Source organism: Camelus dromedarius, chromosome 15 (genome assembly GCF_036321535.1).
Source record: "Camelus dromedarius isolate mCamDro1 chromosome 15, mCamDro1.pat, whole genome shotgun sequence".
Lineage (NCBI taxonomy): Eukaryota > Metazoa > Chordata > Mammalia > Artiodactyla > Camelidae > Camelus > Camelus dromedarius.
Window position 1 is genome coordinate 29,309,517 of NC_087450.1, and position 18,101 is coordinate 29,327,617.

Here is an 18,101-nt window from a genome sequence, read left to right on the forward strand (position 1 = left end):
TTAGAAAAAGGAAACAATCAGATTTTAAGGATGTCGTATCATTTTCAGATTTGATTTAAAATGGGTAAGCTGTAAGATCAATAAAAGTCACTGAGTTTGAAAACAAAAGCCAAGGAAAATCATAATTACATTTACCAGCAGAAAGAAAACAAAAAACTCAAAGCATTATTTTACTTGCCAACATTTTAAAATTTGAGATTTGAACCTAATTTTCAAATATTAAACATGCTGTGAGAGAAAAGAACTTAAAATAGACAAAGAAATATAAATACACATACAAAAATGTTGCAATGACAAACTTATCTTAAGCACCTTACTTAAAAAATTTTAGTATACTTTTACTTTGCCGAGTCTTTAGGTCAGCATTAGTACTGTAGACAATTAAAATGATTGAACCTTTACAAAAATATTTCAGGTTATACCTGAAACCATATTATAAACGTTTAGCAAGAATATATTCAGTATTGACAATATTTTTCAGAATTCATGTTCTCACCTATCCAATATCCTATTTCTTAATTATGTAAGTTGCACTATAAGCAAAAATGTCTTAGGCTAACATCTTATCGATGTAAAAATAATTCTCCATATAATTAAAAACCTTCAAAACCTTAGAAGTTTGTTAATTTTCTCCATCTCACACAATGAAATCTTATATATCCATCACCGACATTAATAGGAAAGATCCTGTACCTCTGGGGTGATGCAGGAGGGGTGTAAAAAGTTGATTTAGAGGGAAAAGGTTGCTTCTTCAGTGCCTGCACAAGGTTGGGTTTATATTCTGGATCAACACACCATAAGGAGCCTTTCCCATTAACCTAGAATAAAATACACAAGAATTAATAACCTGAACTTTAAGACATACACAAACAGTGTCTGAATGTTTTTAGTATCTCTGGGACAATAGTCCCTCATTTGTAACAAAGGGATAGTAACAGTATCTACCTCATAGGGTTGTTCTGTGGATTAAATTATACATAAAATGTTCTACACAGTGCCTGGCACACAGGGCCACAGGACCACACAACTCTAGGACATGCCATTCACATCACAGTTTGTGAGAATGACACAACCCCAAGTTGTGTGGAGAAGAGCATGAAGGGCTATACAAGGCGACCCTCCACATGCTAAGATGTCAACAAATGTTAGCCATTATTATTGCATTATTATTGTTAGAAACAAGAAAAAAAGTAAAAAGTAGGTAGTGTCATTTCCCCAAACATAACAAGCAATAAGATATTAGGTGATGCATCAAAAAATAATTTTATTTTTTAACAGCATTAACACTAGTGTTTAAGTTCCCATTTAAACTGTTTAAATTCAAAGCGAACAATTTAATGAAAAGCATGTTGAAAGTTTCAAAGAGTAGCAAGCCAAAAACTGAGGCATGGAAAAGATCCCTGTAAAAGATAAAACTGAGGGAGAAACACAATCCGTTCCCCCTTCCCTCAAGATGGTTAAGTTACAGCATTGGAAGGACTTCTGGATAATATGGTAATGAGCACACAAGCCTAGATCTCACAGAAATAATCAATAGAATCTAAAAACAACAGAATTTGTAAGATTACTGAAAACTAGAGAAAACATAAATAAAAGTGCCTCCTAAACTGAAAATTAGAAGTGCCTGAAAGAACAGACTGCCTACTCCACAATACCTAGTAAGAAGGAACAGCTTACCAGGAGGATAAGTGGACAAGATACCTGAAGAATCTCGCTAAAATCATCTAACATGCAGTGGAAAAGCCAGGCTATAATTCCTTCAAACAGATTTGAAAAATGCTGCATATTTTACCTCTTTCCTTCTTAGAAGTTCACACTACATATTAGCAGATTAAGAGTCCTAAATTAGTCCTGCTTTAATTAAACCTGTTTCATGTAGTCTCCCAAAAGTTGTTTGACATAGAATTTCTTTCTCCCAGGAAATATCTGAGGAAACTAGTGCTCTGTGGAATACCTATGAGAAAAACTGATATAATTAATGAATTCTTACAGAATATATTTTCCAATTAATGGAAAAAACTATACACATTAATTAGACCATGAAGAAAAATAAATTCTCCTTTGAAGGTTACTCTAGCGCAGAAAGAAAAACAACAAGAACAAAAAAATGATACCAGCAAGAAAATTCACTGACCACTTGGGTATTTATAAACACCTGAATTAAAAACATATCCAAACTACAGTTACAGATTATCGAGTAAATAAAGGGTATAAGAAACAGAGTTACATCAAAATAAAGTGGATGTGGTCATAGTTTTACTTAAAGGCAAATTTAAACAAAAATTGAAATGTATGAAATAAGTTTTTATCACATCTGGGAAGAAAAACAGAAAAAAAATTATATAATGTAGATATGTAGAAATAAAATTGATAAACTGAAAAACTAGGTATTAGGAACAGAATAAAACTGATAAATTTAATAGAGTACTCAAAAAAACCCCATCAGTATGCTACACACACTAGTTGAGCTAGTCAAATGAAATAACTGAAGGGCTTCAGGAGCTGTGATGTCATCTGCTAATTCTTCTTTCAGGATAAATCTTTCCTACTTCCTTAGCTGAACATCCATCCCCACCTACACATCCTGAACAGAAGCCTAACTAGAAGCATACCTCTACAAATGTACCACATCTGCCTACAGCCTACACAAAGAACTCCACAGCCATACAAGGAGGAAGTCCAACTGTAAACCCATTCCATTTTCCCAGAGCTAAACACTAACTTGTAGTTAGTAGTGTAAACTTTGGGGTTAGAATGTCTACTTTGGAATCCTGGTTCAAACACTTAACAGCTGCGTAACTTTTAGAAAAATGTCTATGTTCTCTGTGTACTGGTATGCTCAAAATATATTTAATAAAACTTTTAAAGATACAATGTCAAAACTAAATATAAGGTACAACCTAACCCCTCTCCCACCATGATGATGTACAAAACTTCCTTAGACTCTCAGAACTAACTCACAAGTTTAGTGACATTCAACACATTAACTTATTAATTTTTATTTTTATATTACATCTTTTCTATTTGAAAAACCTTTTTTAAAAAATTGAAGTATGGTTGATTTACAATATTGTGTTAGTTTCAGGTGTATAGCAAAGTGATTCAGATATATATAAAAACTTTTTCAGATTCTCTTCCATTATAGGTTATTACAAGGTACTGAATATAGTTCCCTGTGCTAAACAGTAGTTCCTTGTTTATCTATTTCATATAGAGTAGTATGTGCCTATTAATCCCAAACTCCTAATTTATCCCTCCCCAACTTTTCCCTTTTGGTAACCATAAGTTTGTTTTCTATGTTTGTTGAGTCTGACTCCATTTTGTAAATAAGTTTTCTATCATTTTTTTAGATTCCACATATAAGTGATATCATATAAATTCGTCTTTGTCTGACTTACTTAATTTAGTATGATAATCTCTAGGTCCATCCATGTTGCCGCAAATGGCAATATTGCATTCTTTTTTATGGCTGAAGAATATTCCACTGTATATGTATACCACATCTTCTTTATTCATTCATCTGTTAATGGACACAGTTTGCTTCCACATCTTTATGGTGACTCTATTTTTAGTTTTTTAATGAATCACCGTATTTTTCTCCACAGTGGCTGCACCAATTACATTCCTACCAAAAGTGTAGGAGGGTTTCCTTTTCTCCACATCCTCTCTAGCATTTATTATTTTTAGATTTGCTGATGACAGCCATTCTGACTGCTGTAAGCTGATACCTCATTGTAGTTTTCATTTGCATTTCTCTAATAATTAGCAATGTTGAACATCTTTTCATGTACCTAGTGGCCATCTGTATGTCTTCTTTGCAGAAATATCTACTTAGGTCTTCTGCCCATCTTCTGATTGTATCAAAAATCCTTTCTTAAAATTTGAATTACTTTTGACACAACATTACAAACTGACTATAACTCAATAAAAAAAAAAACAGAAAAAATATTTGAATTACACTTCACAACTACATTAACCATTACTTTGACAAATAAAATTTACAAAGTTGTGTTAGTTTCAGGTACAGCAAAGTGATTCATATATATATATATATAAAATATATATATATATAAATTTTTTCAGATTCTTTTCCATTATAGGTTATAGGTGTGTCCTGTTGCCCTGCTCCTATTTTGCTCGTATAAAATCCTATATGATGTAAGTTATTATGATTGTTGAAGATTTAATGTGATGAATTCCAGGATGCTTCCATCTCCTGAACTCTTTACAAGGTAATATTAGTCTATTATTGAGTCTTTTTTATCACTGAATATCATTATAGCAGAATGGCATAATGAAAGAACACTTTCAGAGGTTTAAAAACTGAGGTCCTAGGGGGAGGGTATAGCTCAGAGGCAGAGTGCATGCCTAGCATGCATGCGGCCCTGGGTTCAATTCCCAGTACCTCTAAATAAATAAACCTAATTACCTTCTTCCACTAAAAAGACTGAAGTCCTAATCAATCATTGCTTATTGATTGGCTATATGACAATGGACACATCATTTAATATCTAAGAGTCAGTACTCTCATTCATATTTTATCAATAAAATTTTTAAAAAAGGTAATTTCACTGAGTTGTGATGAAATTCAAGTAAGGTAGTTTATATGTAAGTGACAGATCTGCAAAATAAGTGAATACTAAGGGGTTATTCTGAAATTGGCATACAGCAAGAGTTTATATGGTTTAATAACAATATTCCTACTCTGTTTCTTCTAAGAGATGAAAGTTTTTAAAGTATTAACAGTAAGAACAAAAATCAATTAATTCTGAATAAGAGACTAAAGTTAGGAGAAAAGAACAAGAGATAAACTAAATTTAGAAGGGAAAAAAGCTCTTGTCTGAGGAAAAGTATGGTAATTGAATGTAAGGCCTTTTGTAACCTAACAACTTAAATACACAGGAAAAGAAAAATCAGGGGTGTCATATCATACTGTAATACAGAAAGAAACATACCATACTATCAGGTGTAACTTTTTCTGGTGGAAAGCAGTATGACATCACATGAACAAGTATTTGAAATTTTACTTCTTTTTCAAAGGAAGTCAAGTGTTACAAATGTATTTTTGGATTAAGTGATGGAATATCTTAAAGTAGATATATTTTCAGTAACTTGGCCTAAGTGGTAAATGTGTTTTCATTGATAGGGAAATAAAACTTCAAAATGTTAGCACCCACAAAATCCTTTGCCCCAAACCACTTGTTTCATTCAGAAAAGATATGCATGAATTATTTTTCATATATTAAATAAAATGATTATTTTAATAATTCTAACCATGTTCTATCTTAGTATTTCTGAGACTATACTCCTAGATGCTGTTTAGTTCAAATCTACTTTTAAAATTCTATTGTGAGAGAACTGCAAATTGTTTTGATCTCAGAACTGCTATTTCCTTGAAATAGCAAATTGGAAGAACTGGTAGTGAAAACTTGCAGTTCAGGGCAGTGAAGTATCTTGAGTAAGGTCTCCAAATAACAGTCTGGTTTATGTTACCATGGCAGCACTTCCGTTCACTAGGTCTGTTCATGAACTATCAGTAACGAGATAAAATTATGTATTTGCTAATCTATGTTTTGGAGTCTAGAGCAAAAAGGAACTTATTTTTAACTAAGTTTCACTTAAAAACTTTGCCTCTTTGCTTAGATGATGGAACACAAATCATAGTTTTGGAAGTTAAGTATTGTTTAAAAATAAATATGCCTGTAACAAGATACATTTTTTGTGCAGTGGAAACAGGAAATGTGCATTCTCTCATGTACTATTTTGCATTTTGGAACTCTAAGGCTTCGGACTTATCTGGTAGAGAACCACTGAAGGTTCTGAAGAAATGAGGAATATACGAAGAAATGAGGAATATACTAAGAAATGAACTTTGGAAGTTATAAAGACTGGGAGAAGAGGCAATGTTCACTATTCCTGAAATATTTTTATGTATTTTCCCTGTACATTTTAATAGATCCCCCCCAACTACCTTTTCTGTGGTTTTTAGAATCACTGAATTAAAAAGGGCATTCATAACTCTGCTTAGAGCGTGAACTTTTATGGTAGTTAGGGTGACTTCCTTTCTTGAGATTCAGCTAATCATCACAATGAAATGTACAGTCTAAAATTGTACCAAACCAGGCAAAACTTCTAATTTCATGTTTCCCAGCTAAAATTTCACAGTTAAATATTTTAGTTTGGCTTTTATAAATATTTAGCGTTTAAAACATAAAAACAAACAAAAACCCCACCATGTCTAACATTTTAAATTTTAAAATCCTGAGGCAGACAGATACCAAACCAAGATTTTTAGACCTGTCTTTTGAGAGTAATAACTATGGTATGGATGGGCGTAGGGAACTAATCAGCAGCTACACCAGCTGGTTGGGTATCAACATTAATTTGTAGTTGGACCTGGACCTTTGTCATCTTGTCTTTTTTTTTTTTGAGCATATCATCTCTAGATGAGTTATTCATCAGGCATGGGGAAATATACACAAGATCTTGTGGTAGCTCACAGTGGAAAAAAATGTGACAACGAATATACGCATGTTCATGTATAACTGAAAAATTGTGCTCTACACTGGAAATGGACACAACATTGTAAACTGACTATAACTCAATAAAAAATGTTTAAAAAACATAGAAAAAAAGAGTTACTCATCAGAAAAGTGCTTTCAAGGTTGTCAAATTCAATTCCAACTTTTAATGGAAGAAAGTATAACTCACTTGCCTTCTTCAAATTGGAAGAGAAATACTGTCATTTTAGGCACTGGTTCAAGAAGTATTTCATTAACAAACAAAACCACAAACATTCCCAATCCTACTTGAATGTATCATTTTCTGTCCAAATTTCTGACATTCAAAGTGGTCCATTGATTTTCATGAAGACCATCACCTACCAGTTCCTTCCCTCCCACTCTGACTTGTAATGCTAGCTAATTTTTGACCCAATATATTACAATTTCTGTATTTATCCTTGTATTCTTTTAAAAAAATTTTTCTTTTTTTATTTTCGGGGGAGGTAATTTTTTATCTTTTAATGGAGGTACTGGGGATTGCACCCAGGACTTCATGCCTGCTAAGCACACACTCTATCCCTAAGAGCTATACCCTTCCACTTTTCTTTGGATTATTTATTAACTCAAAAGATGATTTCCTTTCTCATCACACTCTCCCTGTACTCTATGCTTTCCTATTCACTTGCTCTCACTTCCTTAATTCCTTTCTTTCTCTATGCATTCAAAAATGCTCAGATTGATTATATAAATAATGCATACAATAAAACATTATGGACAAGAACATATCCTTTTTGATCACTACCACAAATTACACCACACTAGACATATTGTTGTGCAACTTTTATTACAAACAATAACACAGTGGATATTATTAACATCTCCTTGTGTGCAAGTAAGAATTTTACTTTAAGAGAAATCAGTATCTGATCCACTATATCAAAGGATATACACATTTCTAATTCTAATAACTACTGCCAAATTGCCTTCAAGAACGGTCATACTAATTTACACTACTATCAGTAGTATGAAACTACTGATACTGATTTATTTCTCCATATCTTCATCTAATTTGATATTATAAAACATTAAAAATTTTTGCAACCTTATGGGTAAAAACTTTTTTGTCCCTGATTACCAGAGAGGATGAACATCTCTGCATAAGTTTATTGATCATCTGTATTTCCTCCTCTGTGAACTGCCTAGTCATATTCTTGTCCATTTTTTCTATTAGGTTTTCTTTTTCTTGTTGAATTATATTTGTTATTTACATATAGTGGTGTACTGCTGATTGTAAACATCTCCTATCAACTTCCCATTTAATGATACAATGTTGGTAGCTTGAAACTGACCATGATAGAAATATTTATACCGTGGAAGTCTATAAAAGCTACATCTCCACCCCCATCCAACTGTTAAACCTTTACCAGTATACCACTATTCATATAATTTTAATCCTAATCTTTTGGCTTCTACTTGTCTCAATCATTTCTTCTTAGCTAATCATTTTCAAGTTTTCTATAACATTTGACACTGTTGCTCATTCATACTTAACCTTACCCCCCTTGGCTTCCACTATACAGTACTTTTCCTAGACTTGTCTACTGAAAATTAGTGCTAATGACTTCCAAACTTAGTGCTTTAATCCCATAATATCACCACTATTCCTGTATATTTCTAAATACCTAGTAGATAGTTCCCCTTTTATGTCCCACCATAAGTATAAACCCAGTAGGTTTAAAACTAGAAAAGGATTAAGTGATAGTTAAAAAAAAAAAATCTAGTGATGCATGTTGGAAAGGATACATTCAGAATTTCTAACACTTCCAGTCACCTGAAAGTTTCACTGGAGCTGAGAAGTCTGCTTCCAAAATTGCTCACTCACATGGCTACTAGCAGGATGCCTCATTTTCTTGCCACATGGGCCTCTACATAGGGCTACTTTAGTGCCCTTATGATATAGCAGCTAGTTGGTTTCCCACAGAGCTAGTTATCTAAGAGCTCAAGATGGAAGCCATAATGTTTTTTATGACCTGGACTCAAAAAATATGATCCATCATTTCCACAGTATCCTCTTGGTTACACAAGCCAGCCCTGTTCAGTACTGGAGGGGACTCCACAAGGACATGAATACTGGAAAGTGGGGCTCATTTGAGGGCCAACTTGGAGGCTGACTATGACAGAGATCAATCCTTTGAAATTGCTGAGGCTTTTTCAATGGCCTAGCATGTGGCTGATCTTCATAATTATTCCATGTGTAGTAGAGAATGTGTTACAAAGCAATTTGTTACACAGCAATAGATAACTAATACAAACTCCTTTAAATTAGTTATAAGATGATGATGTGTTCAAATGTCTTGCTACCCAATGTGTCCATGGATTAGAGGCATCAGGATTACCTGGGAGCTTGTTAGAGAGCCTCAGTCCCCATCCTAGATTTGCTGAATCAGAATCTGCATTTTAACAAGATCCCCAGATGATTAGTAAGTTTGAGCAGCACTGTCACATAAAATCCTTCAGTCACCTAAAAATATAATTACTTGCTCTTTTAACTTTTAGTCCAAATAAGAACAGGAGAGTTGCTACCATGTAGGGTATAGAAAGCCATAAAAGAATATCACTCCCAGCCTAACAAGGAAAAAAAAATCTACAAAACCATGATTTTTTTATGAACTTATCTGAGAGCTCAGGCTGCAAGACAACTCAAAGAACTTAATTCTGAAGAGTGACAGGCCCTGTAAGGAGAGATGAAACATATGAACTGCTTCACCTTTGGAAGGGCGTGGAAGAAATGGCAGTCATAATAACAGAAGGTAAGAAAAATTGCGCAAATTTTTAAAAGACGAGTGTAAGCTGGCAAGATAATTTAGCATCCCTGGCATTCCCAGACAGAAGAGTCTGCATCCACTAGTCAGCATTTTTCCACTAGTCAGCATTTTTCCACGAGCCTCCATAATGTGCTTCAGAGGAAGATTGTAGGCAGGGCAGGAGACCTAGGGAAGACATCCTTGGAGATGGAGATAGATATACAGAAACTTCCAAGGCTTGATGCTAGAGCAAGGATACCAGGCAAAGTTCATTCATGCTCCAGGCCCTGAATGTGCATAAGGTGAGATCAGGTGTCACTGTGCAAGAGGCTCAAAACCTGCCTACACCCTGGACAAAGCTCCAATAAGAAGCAAAAGCTGTCTGCCACTGAGCGAGAGGCAAAATAACCTCCTCACCCCAGTCCTAGCCAAAGGGTGGCTACTGTTGGAAGAAAAGTATAAAACCCAGCTATCTTTATACTTTACTGATACCAGGTAATGTGCTACGTGTCATTAGAAGGGCAGGAAATCTGCTCATGCCCAAATTCTCCAAAGATACAAAGCAGAGATCTTTGGCCACTGGAAAAGGAAATGGTTGTTCACTTGTACCCAGAACTTCCCACTGATACTAGGCAGCATTTATCTACCACAATGGGAATGAGCATCTTACTTTGATTTCACCATATTTTAAGGTCTCTATGTTAATTCTCCCCCACCTCCCCAAATATAGCAATGTTCATAAACACTGACCTTGCCATGGCTTCTTTCCACTTTCTGAAAACATTTATTCAGGGACAGATTATGTCGAACAGAATTCTTCCAGCCTGTTGGTGCAGTTGCAAAATATGGGAAGCGGTTCAGAATCCAGCTATAAATTTCTTTGACAGGCAAACATTTATTTGGAGAGTGTTCAATAGCCATATAAATGAGAAGACTAAAGGAGTATGGGGGCTTTGAAGTTGCTGATTTTTTCTCTGGGTTCTGATAGCAAGGTGGTCCTAAGGATGGCACATCATCTCCCTCTATGTCATACAACGGACTAACAATTGGAAGACCCTCACTTCCGAAGCTGAAGTTTGTTAGAAGATTAGTACTTTCATGAAGCCAGTTCAAGTTTGTGAGCTCATCATCTGCTGACTCACTGTCCACCAGAGTGGCCTTTGGCCTGGCAGCATCAACAGCTTCAGGCAAGCTTCCCATTTTGTAAATCTGGCTTAATCCTGCAAACTTTTCAGCTCCTGGAGTTTCAGCTCTCTTCTCTGGAGTCATTCCAATTACTGGACCCATTTACTCCTACAGTTAGTTCTGAAACAAAAGAAATAATTATCAATCAATGTAATATTGAAGATTCATAAACTCATGGAAAAAGGAAATACATATTTAAATATCCCCAAATCAGAGAAATTTTACAATTAGTATCCCACATAATATTTAAGCACAATATTTGTACAACAAAGACACTAAAAGTTACAATACAAGAAACAGAACTTACTGCATATTATTTGAAATGACTGTAAGTAAAATGAAGTATTATAGCACTATATGTAAGGGTGACATTAACATAATTAAATAATGTATTTTGAATACTTGTTAAAGTCCCTAGTATGTAGTAACTGCCTAATAAGTAATGAGTGCTATTATTAAAAATAAACAGACTATTTCTTAATCACTGAATTCATTACCAGCAAAATTATATTTACTATAAGTTTATCATTTCTTTTGTAAATTCCAGTATTTTTAACTCTTCCTTCATTATCATCTTATCAAGCACTGATAGTGAAAGGCTGACATTCTCTTAGTAAAGTCTCAAATGTCACTATATTTTCAAGGGGAGGAAAAAAAAGCTGTTTCTAAACTATGCTTTTTTATTTCTACTTTTTCAGTGACTTTTGGATTTCCTTTTGAAGCAAATTTCAATTCAAAAATCTTATCAAGGGAGAATAACTGACCAAGAAAGAAAGTGATAGAACCATGCCATTTAATTCATTTTCAATGGTTCATCAAGGTACCTCATCTCCAAATTCTGTGAAAAATACTCTATTTGTCTTCTATTATTCTATTCAATCTTCTTATGCTTATATAACTGAAATAAGAGAAGTACCTCTGGGATTTCACTTTACTTAAATCAAAGCTGGAAGATTACTGTAAGACTTATGAAAACCAGTCAATTTTAGATGTAGAACAGTTTATCTAGATTCTGGTAGCTATTAGATGCCATCTCAGAACACCGAATTATCAACAGAATCAGGTAATACTTTTGGAGTCAGCCACTGCACTAAAACACAACATACCACATTTCAATTAACTATCAATTAAACCCTACAAAGTAGGCACTATTATTAGCTCAATTTTATTGGGAAAATGATTCAGAGAGGTTAAGCATCCTGTTTGAGGTTGCCTAGCTTGTAACTGGAAGCACTAGAATCTAAACCTAGGAAGACTAACCTCAGAACCAAACCTCGAACCACTACATTATCCACTACATTATCCTGGTAACAGTATACGTATACACATCACCTATGAGTACCAATGACCCAACCCTATCCATTTGAAATCTTATCACTGTTCTCTCCTTATCCAGTTCCTATCTCTCTCATGTATACCTACAACTTGACAAACCAAGGCATTGTAAAAAGGAAAAGATCAAACTATAACAAATTTGGTTTCTATTTTAATCAATTATGAAAACCACACATACACAAACATATGTACATGTGCACGTATGTACATACAACATATTTCAGAGATGACATCCTGCCCTATGTAACAAACTTATCAATTTTACCACCAAAGTCAATCTACCCATAGAGAATTTTTAAAATATAATGGATGAGAATTCATTAGTTTAAGAAAGTCTTGCTTCTTTTTTTTCCAAAACACTCTTAGCACTCAGTGTTCAAAGAGTGGAAATGACAAATTTCTAATGGTCTACTTCTGCCTTTTCACCTATATCCACATTTATCTTCAATTACATATAAAAATTAGAGAGTACCAAATAGCAGTGGCTAACACTTACTAGATTTTATTATATTACAGGCACTATATTATAGGCTTTAAAATGCATCATCTCTACTTATTCTGCACTACTACTTAGTTCTTTGTACGGTCCTCTCTTCCTGACTGTGAATCCCATAAAGAGTAAGTCTTTTACTTTCGTATTCCTAATGAATCTTAACAAAATGTTGGGCGTGAGCTGGCAGTCAAATCATAATTATTTCAAACTGAAATGACCTTATAAAATCAACACATACCAACTGCTGTGCTATCTGCTTTTAAGAGTTATTTTACTTTAGAAATAAATCCTTAATGCTAGGAAACATCCTCACTAGTAACAACCAGAAAACTGAAATCATTGTTATAGATGAGGCAATGGAAGTGAAGTAAGCAATTTACTTTAGGGTTCTAAAGCCAATAAAAAGTGAAGCCAAAATTGTAAACCAGGCTGAGTTGTACATTCAAGTTTTTTTGTCCATTAGAATACACTAATGTCTTGAGAAACTTATATTTTAGCAATACCACTCAAAACAGATAGATACTGTTGACAGTCTCATCAGAAACTAATTTGAATGATAGCAAATATGTTATTCCTCTGAATTACAAGCTTAGAATAAAATCCCATTACTTTAAGATGTAAGACAACATTACGGCAGCAAATATGCCAAAGACTACACAAAGCATACAGCCAAGCAAAGGTAAAAAGTCAAGTGCTGAAATTGAAAGGCTGATACTCTTTTAGTAAGGTTTTTATGGTCACTGTATTTTCAAGGAGAGAAAAAAGCTGTTTCTAAACTACCCCTGTAGAATACTTTAGAATACTATCTACTTAAAACACTAAGTCCACCATAATAGACAAATGATCTTTTCTTACAAATAAGTATATAAATAGCAAACAAATGTATTAGAAAATATTCAGCTTCATTGATGATCAAAGAAATGCAAAGCAAAATAAAAATGTGATATTAAATATGATAATGTACTTATTAGCAACTGCCTGGTGAGCACAAATAATTGGTAATACAAATAACAATTTCTATTTTTGCCCAAATTAGCAATGGTTTAAAAAATATATAATATACAATTTTGGGCAAGGACATAGGATCATTCTGGAAAGCAAACTGGCAGTATAACCAAGAATCATTAAAACTGTCATATTTTTTGACCCAATAAATCCACTTAAAAGTCACTTCAGTGCAATAACCCCATGGAGGGAAAAAGATTCTCTCCCCTCTTTCTCTCTTAAACACAGAGATGTTTATCCAAGAATTACGAAAGATAATGGGAAAACTATAAACACCTTATATATTTTATTATTGAGAAATTGCTAACTAAACTAAAGCACATCTATTCAAGCTAACATTTAACAGTCATTAAAAATGTCTTGAAGACTGTGAAGTAAACAAAAAAGCTTATTAACTGCTGAAAAAGTAGAAAATATACAAAAAGCTAATAATGGTTTATATTAGTAACGTGGTCATTTTTTCTTTGTCTTAGTTTCCAGTTTTTCTTTAATGTTTGTTATTTTTATAGTTTAAAATTAAAACAGCACACTCAAGAGGGAAAAACTCATGCTAGATTATTTTTAGTTGTAGTATTTCCATTTCACAAAAAATCAAATCACAAAAAGGTCACAGACTGATCAAAGGCCTCAAGTCAGAAACAAGGCCTCAAGTCAGAAACAGAAGACACCCTTCATATTCTTAGTACACTACAGCCTATTCTGTTACTAAGCTTTTCTGTAACACAAATTAGCTCACTAGTAAGGGAAAGATTCTACTACAATGTAAAAAATCACATTGGTTTGTACATGATTTTTCCCTGCCTGTTTTTGCACTACTCAGTAATAAGAGCTGAAACCAAAATAGGCTAACACACTGGAAAGCAGCAAGCTGCTGAAAATACAGTACTGTACACAATTCTCATTCAACCCATGTTCTTCCTCTTGGCACAGCTTAGCCACATGCATTTTCTTGGAAGTGTTTAATGAGCTCCTCTTCTTCTCCAAATCTTTATATATTTTACTCTGGCCTCCATAACCCTGCACTTCAATCTTTCCTTGCATGCCCTTCTATCAGGCTGTGTTCATCTTTTTTTTTTAATCTTAAATTGACTGTAGTATTTCTTTATTTATAACAAATTAAATATATCTTTTAAAACATTCTAGTATTTCTATTAAAATTTATTTTTGTTAGTGTTCTGATTATAAAGCTTTGCATGTTTTAGGTGTGACCCATCAGCTGTGCACAATTTCAGTGTTTTCAGAAATATATAATATGTAATATTACCACAGAAAGGTCTGTATATTTCCCACTATACCCAAGAAAACTTGTAGTTTTATTTATTTGGAAAATTCTAATTTTATGAAAAACTATTTCTTAAACTGAACCAGTTCAGTAGCAGAAAATAATGTGCGTACAAGTTTGCTTCATGAAGCTAAATGAGTAAAGAAATAAAAGGAAATCTGGGCTAGTAAAGTAACATTTCCTTTTAGTAATCTTTCACAAACAATACTTCAACAAACCACATATAATTGTTACACATGGTAAATGCCACTCAAAACAAGCAGTTAAGGTCTAGCAAATAAGATGTAGGATTTGAAAAATATATTCTAATTTCTTAAGTGTGTAACTAGCATAACTCAAATAATGAATATATGCTTTATAAATCGATTCCTAAAACCAAGACATTGCTACCAAAAAAAGTAGGCAAATGTACAAGTCATTTCAGAAAAGTACACATTTGTGTTAGGACTCCAAATCTACACTACAAAAAAGGACAGAATTTTCTCTCATAAGGAGAATTTTTAAAGTGGAGAGTTCAAACCCAGTACAATGACTTGGAAGCCCGTATCTAGAACTTCACTGTTCAGTGTCATGGCGGTATCTTGAAAAGATGGCTCAGGATTAAAATGCACCTTTTTCACAGCGATGCAGCTCAACCCTCTTTCAAAGGCGCCTAACAGAAAACTGCGTATCTGCATATTATGTTCAATATTTCAGTGAAACTCAACTCTAGGACAAGAAAAATAAAATTCCCTATTTGAGTTATTAGATCGTTTCCTAAAAGGCTAGAGGAGAGCACTTTCGCTTAAGGTTGGTATTAACACTGGTCTGAGAGGAAATTCTTAACGGGGACCAAAGAAAAGAAGGGACACTAAGACAAAGAATTTTCAGTGTTATGTAAGACACAAGGTGCTGAATTATACAGTATTAGAGGTGTTACACTGATAGCTTTATTTTGCCTCAAATAACTAAGGAACTTCCTAAACACAAAATGTTGGTTAAAACCACAAACATTTTATGGCTTAATTTGTTCACATTTTAACTGACTGTATGAAAGGCTAAGCAAATAAAAAATTTTTTCTTATAGTTAGGATCCCTAAACATTGTATTATTTAGCCCTCTAAGTTTTTCAAACATAGAAAATTGAATTGTACTGAAAATTGTTTCCCTGCAAAATCAAATTCTTTAATATTATTGCAGCAGTAATCCATTCATTTTTACAGATGGCTAATATTCTGCCTTACGAATATGCCACAATTTATTATACTTTTAACATGTTTGTTTGGGGCTATCAGAAGTAGTATTGTTATGGACATCCTTGTTTGCACCTCCTAGAACACAACTGCAAAGAATTTTTCTTAAATTCTAAAAGCAGAACGTATGTGAAGGAGTACAAGTATTGGGTTACAGAGTATTCTTTTCTTCAACTGCTAATGACAAATTGATACCAGGAATGTATGTGTATTCTGTTTGCTCCATGTAGTCATCAAAAATAACTTTTTTTTTGCCAACCTGATGACTATGAAATTGTATTTCCTTGTGGTTTAATTCACATTTCCCAAGTTAGTAATGGGGATGAATATCTCTCATATACAAAAGAAACCTAAATGGCAAATATATATAATTTTTTCATCATTTAGATTTCCTCTTCTATTAAATGTCTATTTAAGTCGTCCGTATTGTCTGGATACTAATCCTTATATGTGATGCAAATATATTTCCCTGGTTAGATGGCTTGTCTTTTTATTAGTTGCTCCTTAATGAAAAAGTTCTTAACTTTAATATGGTAGACTAACCCTTTTCTTTATGGGTTAAACAAACTGTAATTTGTTTCTCATTTAAAAAGTCCTTCTGTATCTCAAATTCATAAAGGTTCTATCCCTTACTGTCTTCTAAAAGCTTTATAGTTACCTTTTGTACTTAAGTCTTCAATTCACCAAAAATGTGTATCTGTATTTTTTTAATCCAATTTCATTTTTTGACATACGGATATACAATTGTTTCAGCATCATTTATTTAAAATTTTGTCCTTGTTGGGAGTACCAATCCGTCACTGGCCTTTAGCATCCCTGCACATTATCACCAGGTCTGCCAAGGATGAAAGGCTTTCACATGGGCCATTGCTCAAGAGTGGTGCTTGCTACAAGCAGAATTGAGGAATGACCTAACATTCCATGGACAAAGAGCACAGTCCAAGCTCCATCAACATTTCTTCTTCCATTCATGAGTTATTCAGAAGAATATTAATTTCCACGAAATTTTTTTTTCTTACTGATTTCTAACTTAAATGAATTGGTTGGTCCACATGAACAATTTCTAATTAATTTTAACTTAAATGAAATGGTCTACAGATATTCATCCTTTGAAATTCTTTGAAACATCCTTTGAAATTCATTGAAACTCCAGTATGTGGTTGATCAGCTGATGCTTCCAGTGACTGGATGAAATATGTCTATTGAATCAAGCTTGTTAATTACATTGTTTAAGCTTTCTATATTCTCTACTGTTTTTTGTTTGTTTTGGTCAGCTTTCTTATTAAATCATGAGGAAGATATGTTACAATCTCCCACTATACTGCTGAAATTTATCATTTTTTTCCTGGTTAGTTCTATTAATTTTTGCTTTATTTGTGGTTATGGTTATTAGTTGCATACAAATTTTAAAATTCTATATATTCTTGGCAAAATGAAACATTTACCATTATGTATCAATTCTTTTTATCTCTAGTAATTCTACTTGTCTTAAAAATCTATTTCAAATAATATGCCAGCTTTCATTGCATTAATATTTGCCTGCTATATTCTTTTCCATCATTTTACTTACAACATGTTTTCCTTTTGTTTCTTTGCAGTCTGTCCTAAACCACATATAGCTGAACATTTTAAAATATAAGGCACAGATATATTTGGATTTACTTCTATCATCTTATTTGGTGTTTCACTCTTTGTTTCTTTTTCTCTTTTCTTGACTTCTTTGGGATTATTTTTTTCTGGTTCCATTTTTTTTTTTTACCATCTACTAGTTTGGAAGTTATATATTTATTTCTATTACTATTATCTTAAAATTTTTACCACACATACTTCTCAAAATCCAGTTACCTGTAATCTCCTGAGTAAAATAAAAAGATCTTTTGAATACTAGCTCCAATCAACTCTTCCTGGTTTATAACGTAACTGGTTTTAGTTTTAGCTTTTTCCCTTTTTTAAATCCCATAAGACACTATTATTATTGTTCACACAGTTTTTAAAATTAACTTAATACTTTATTAACATACACTTAGCCACTGTCTTTGATTATCATTCTACTTAAGAAGTGGTCTGCTAGTGAACTTACAGATTTCTTTAAGCATGTCTTTATTTTGTCCTTTTTTTTGAAAGCTATTTTTTTGCTAGCTGCAGAATTCTAGGTTGAAACAGAATAGGTCATAGATTTTAGATTTATTTTCACTGAGTTTTCATTTCATGGTCTCTATTTCCATTACTATTATTCAAACCTGATGATTCTTTGAAAGTGTT

The 18,101-nt window shown here is 33.2% G+C and overlaps 1 protein-coding gene across 2 annotated transcripts in view; it reads right to left on the reverse strand.

Moving 5' to 3' along the window:
- FOXN2 (forkhead box N2) overlaps positions 1-18,101 on the reverse strand; it is a 50,829-nt gene that overhangs the window by 13,569 nt on the left and 19,159 nt on the right. For both annotated transcript variants that reach the window (XM_031466972.2, XM_031466973.2), the window contains exons 2-3: positions 10,058-10,612; positions 694-818 (exon numbers count right to left, since the gene is read on the reverse strand). In XM_031466972.2, the coding sequence (XP_031322832.1) occupies positions 694-818; positions 10,058-10,594 (662 nt within the window). In that variant the 5' untranslated portion in view covers positions 10,595-10,612. The remainder of the gene's footprint in view (positions 1-693; positions 819-10,057; positions 10,613-18,101) is intronic.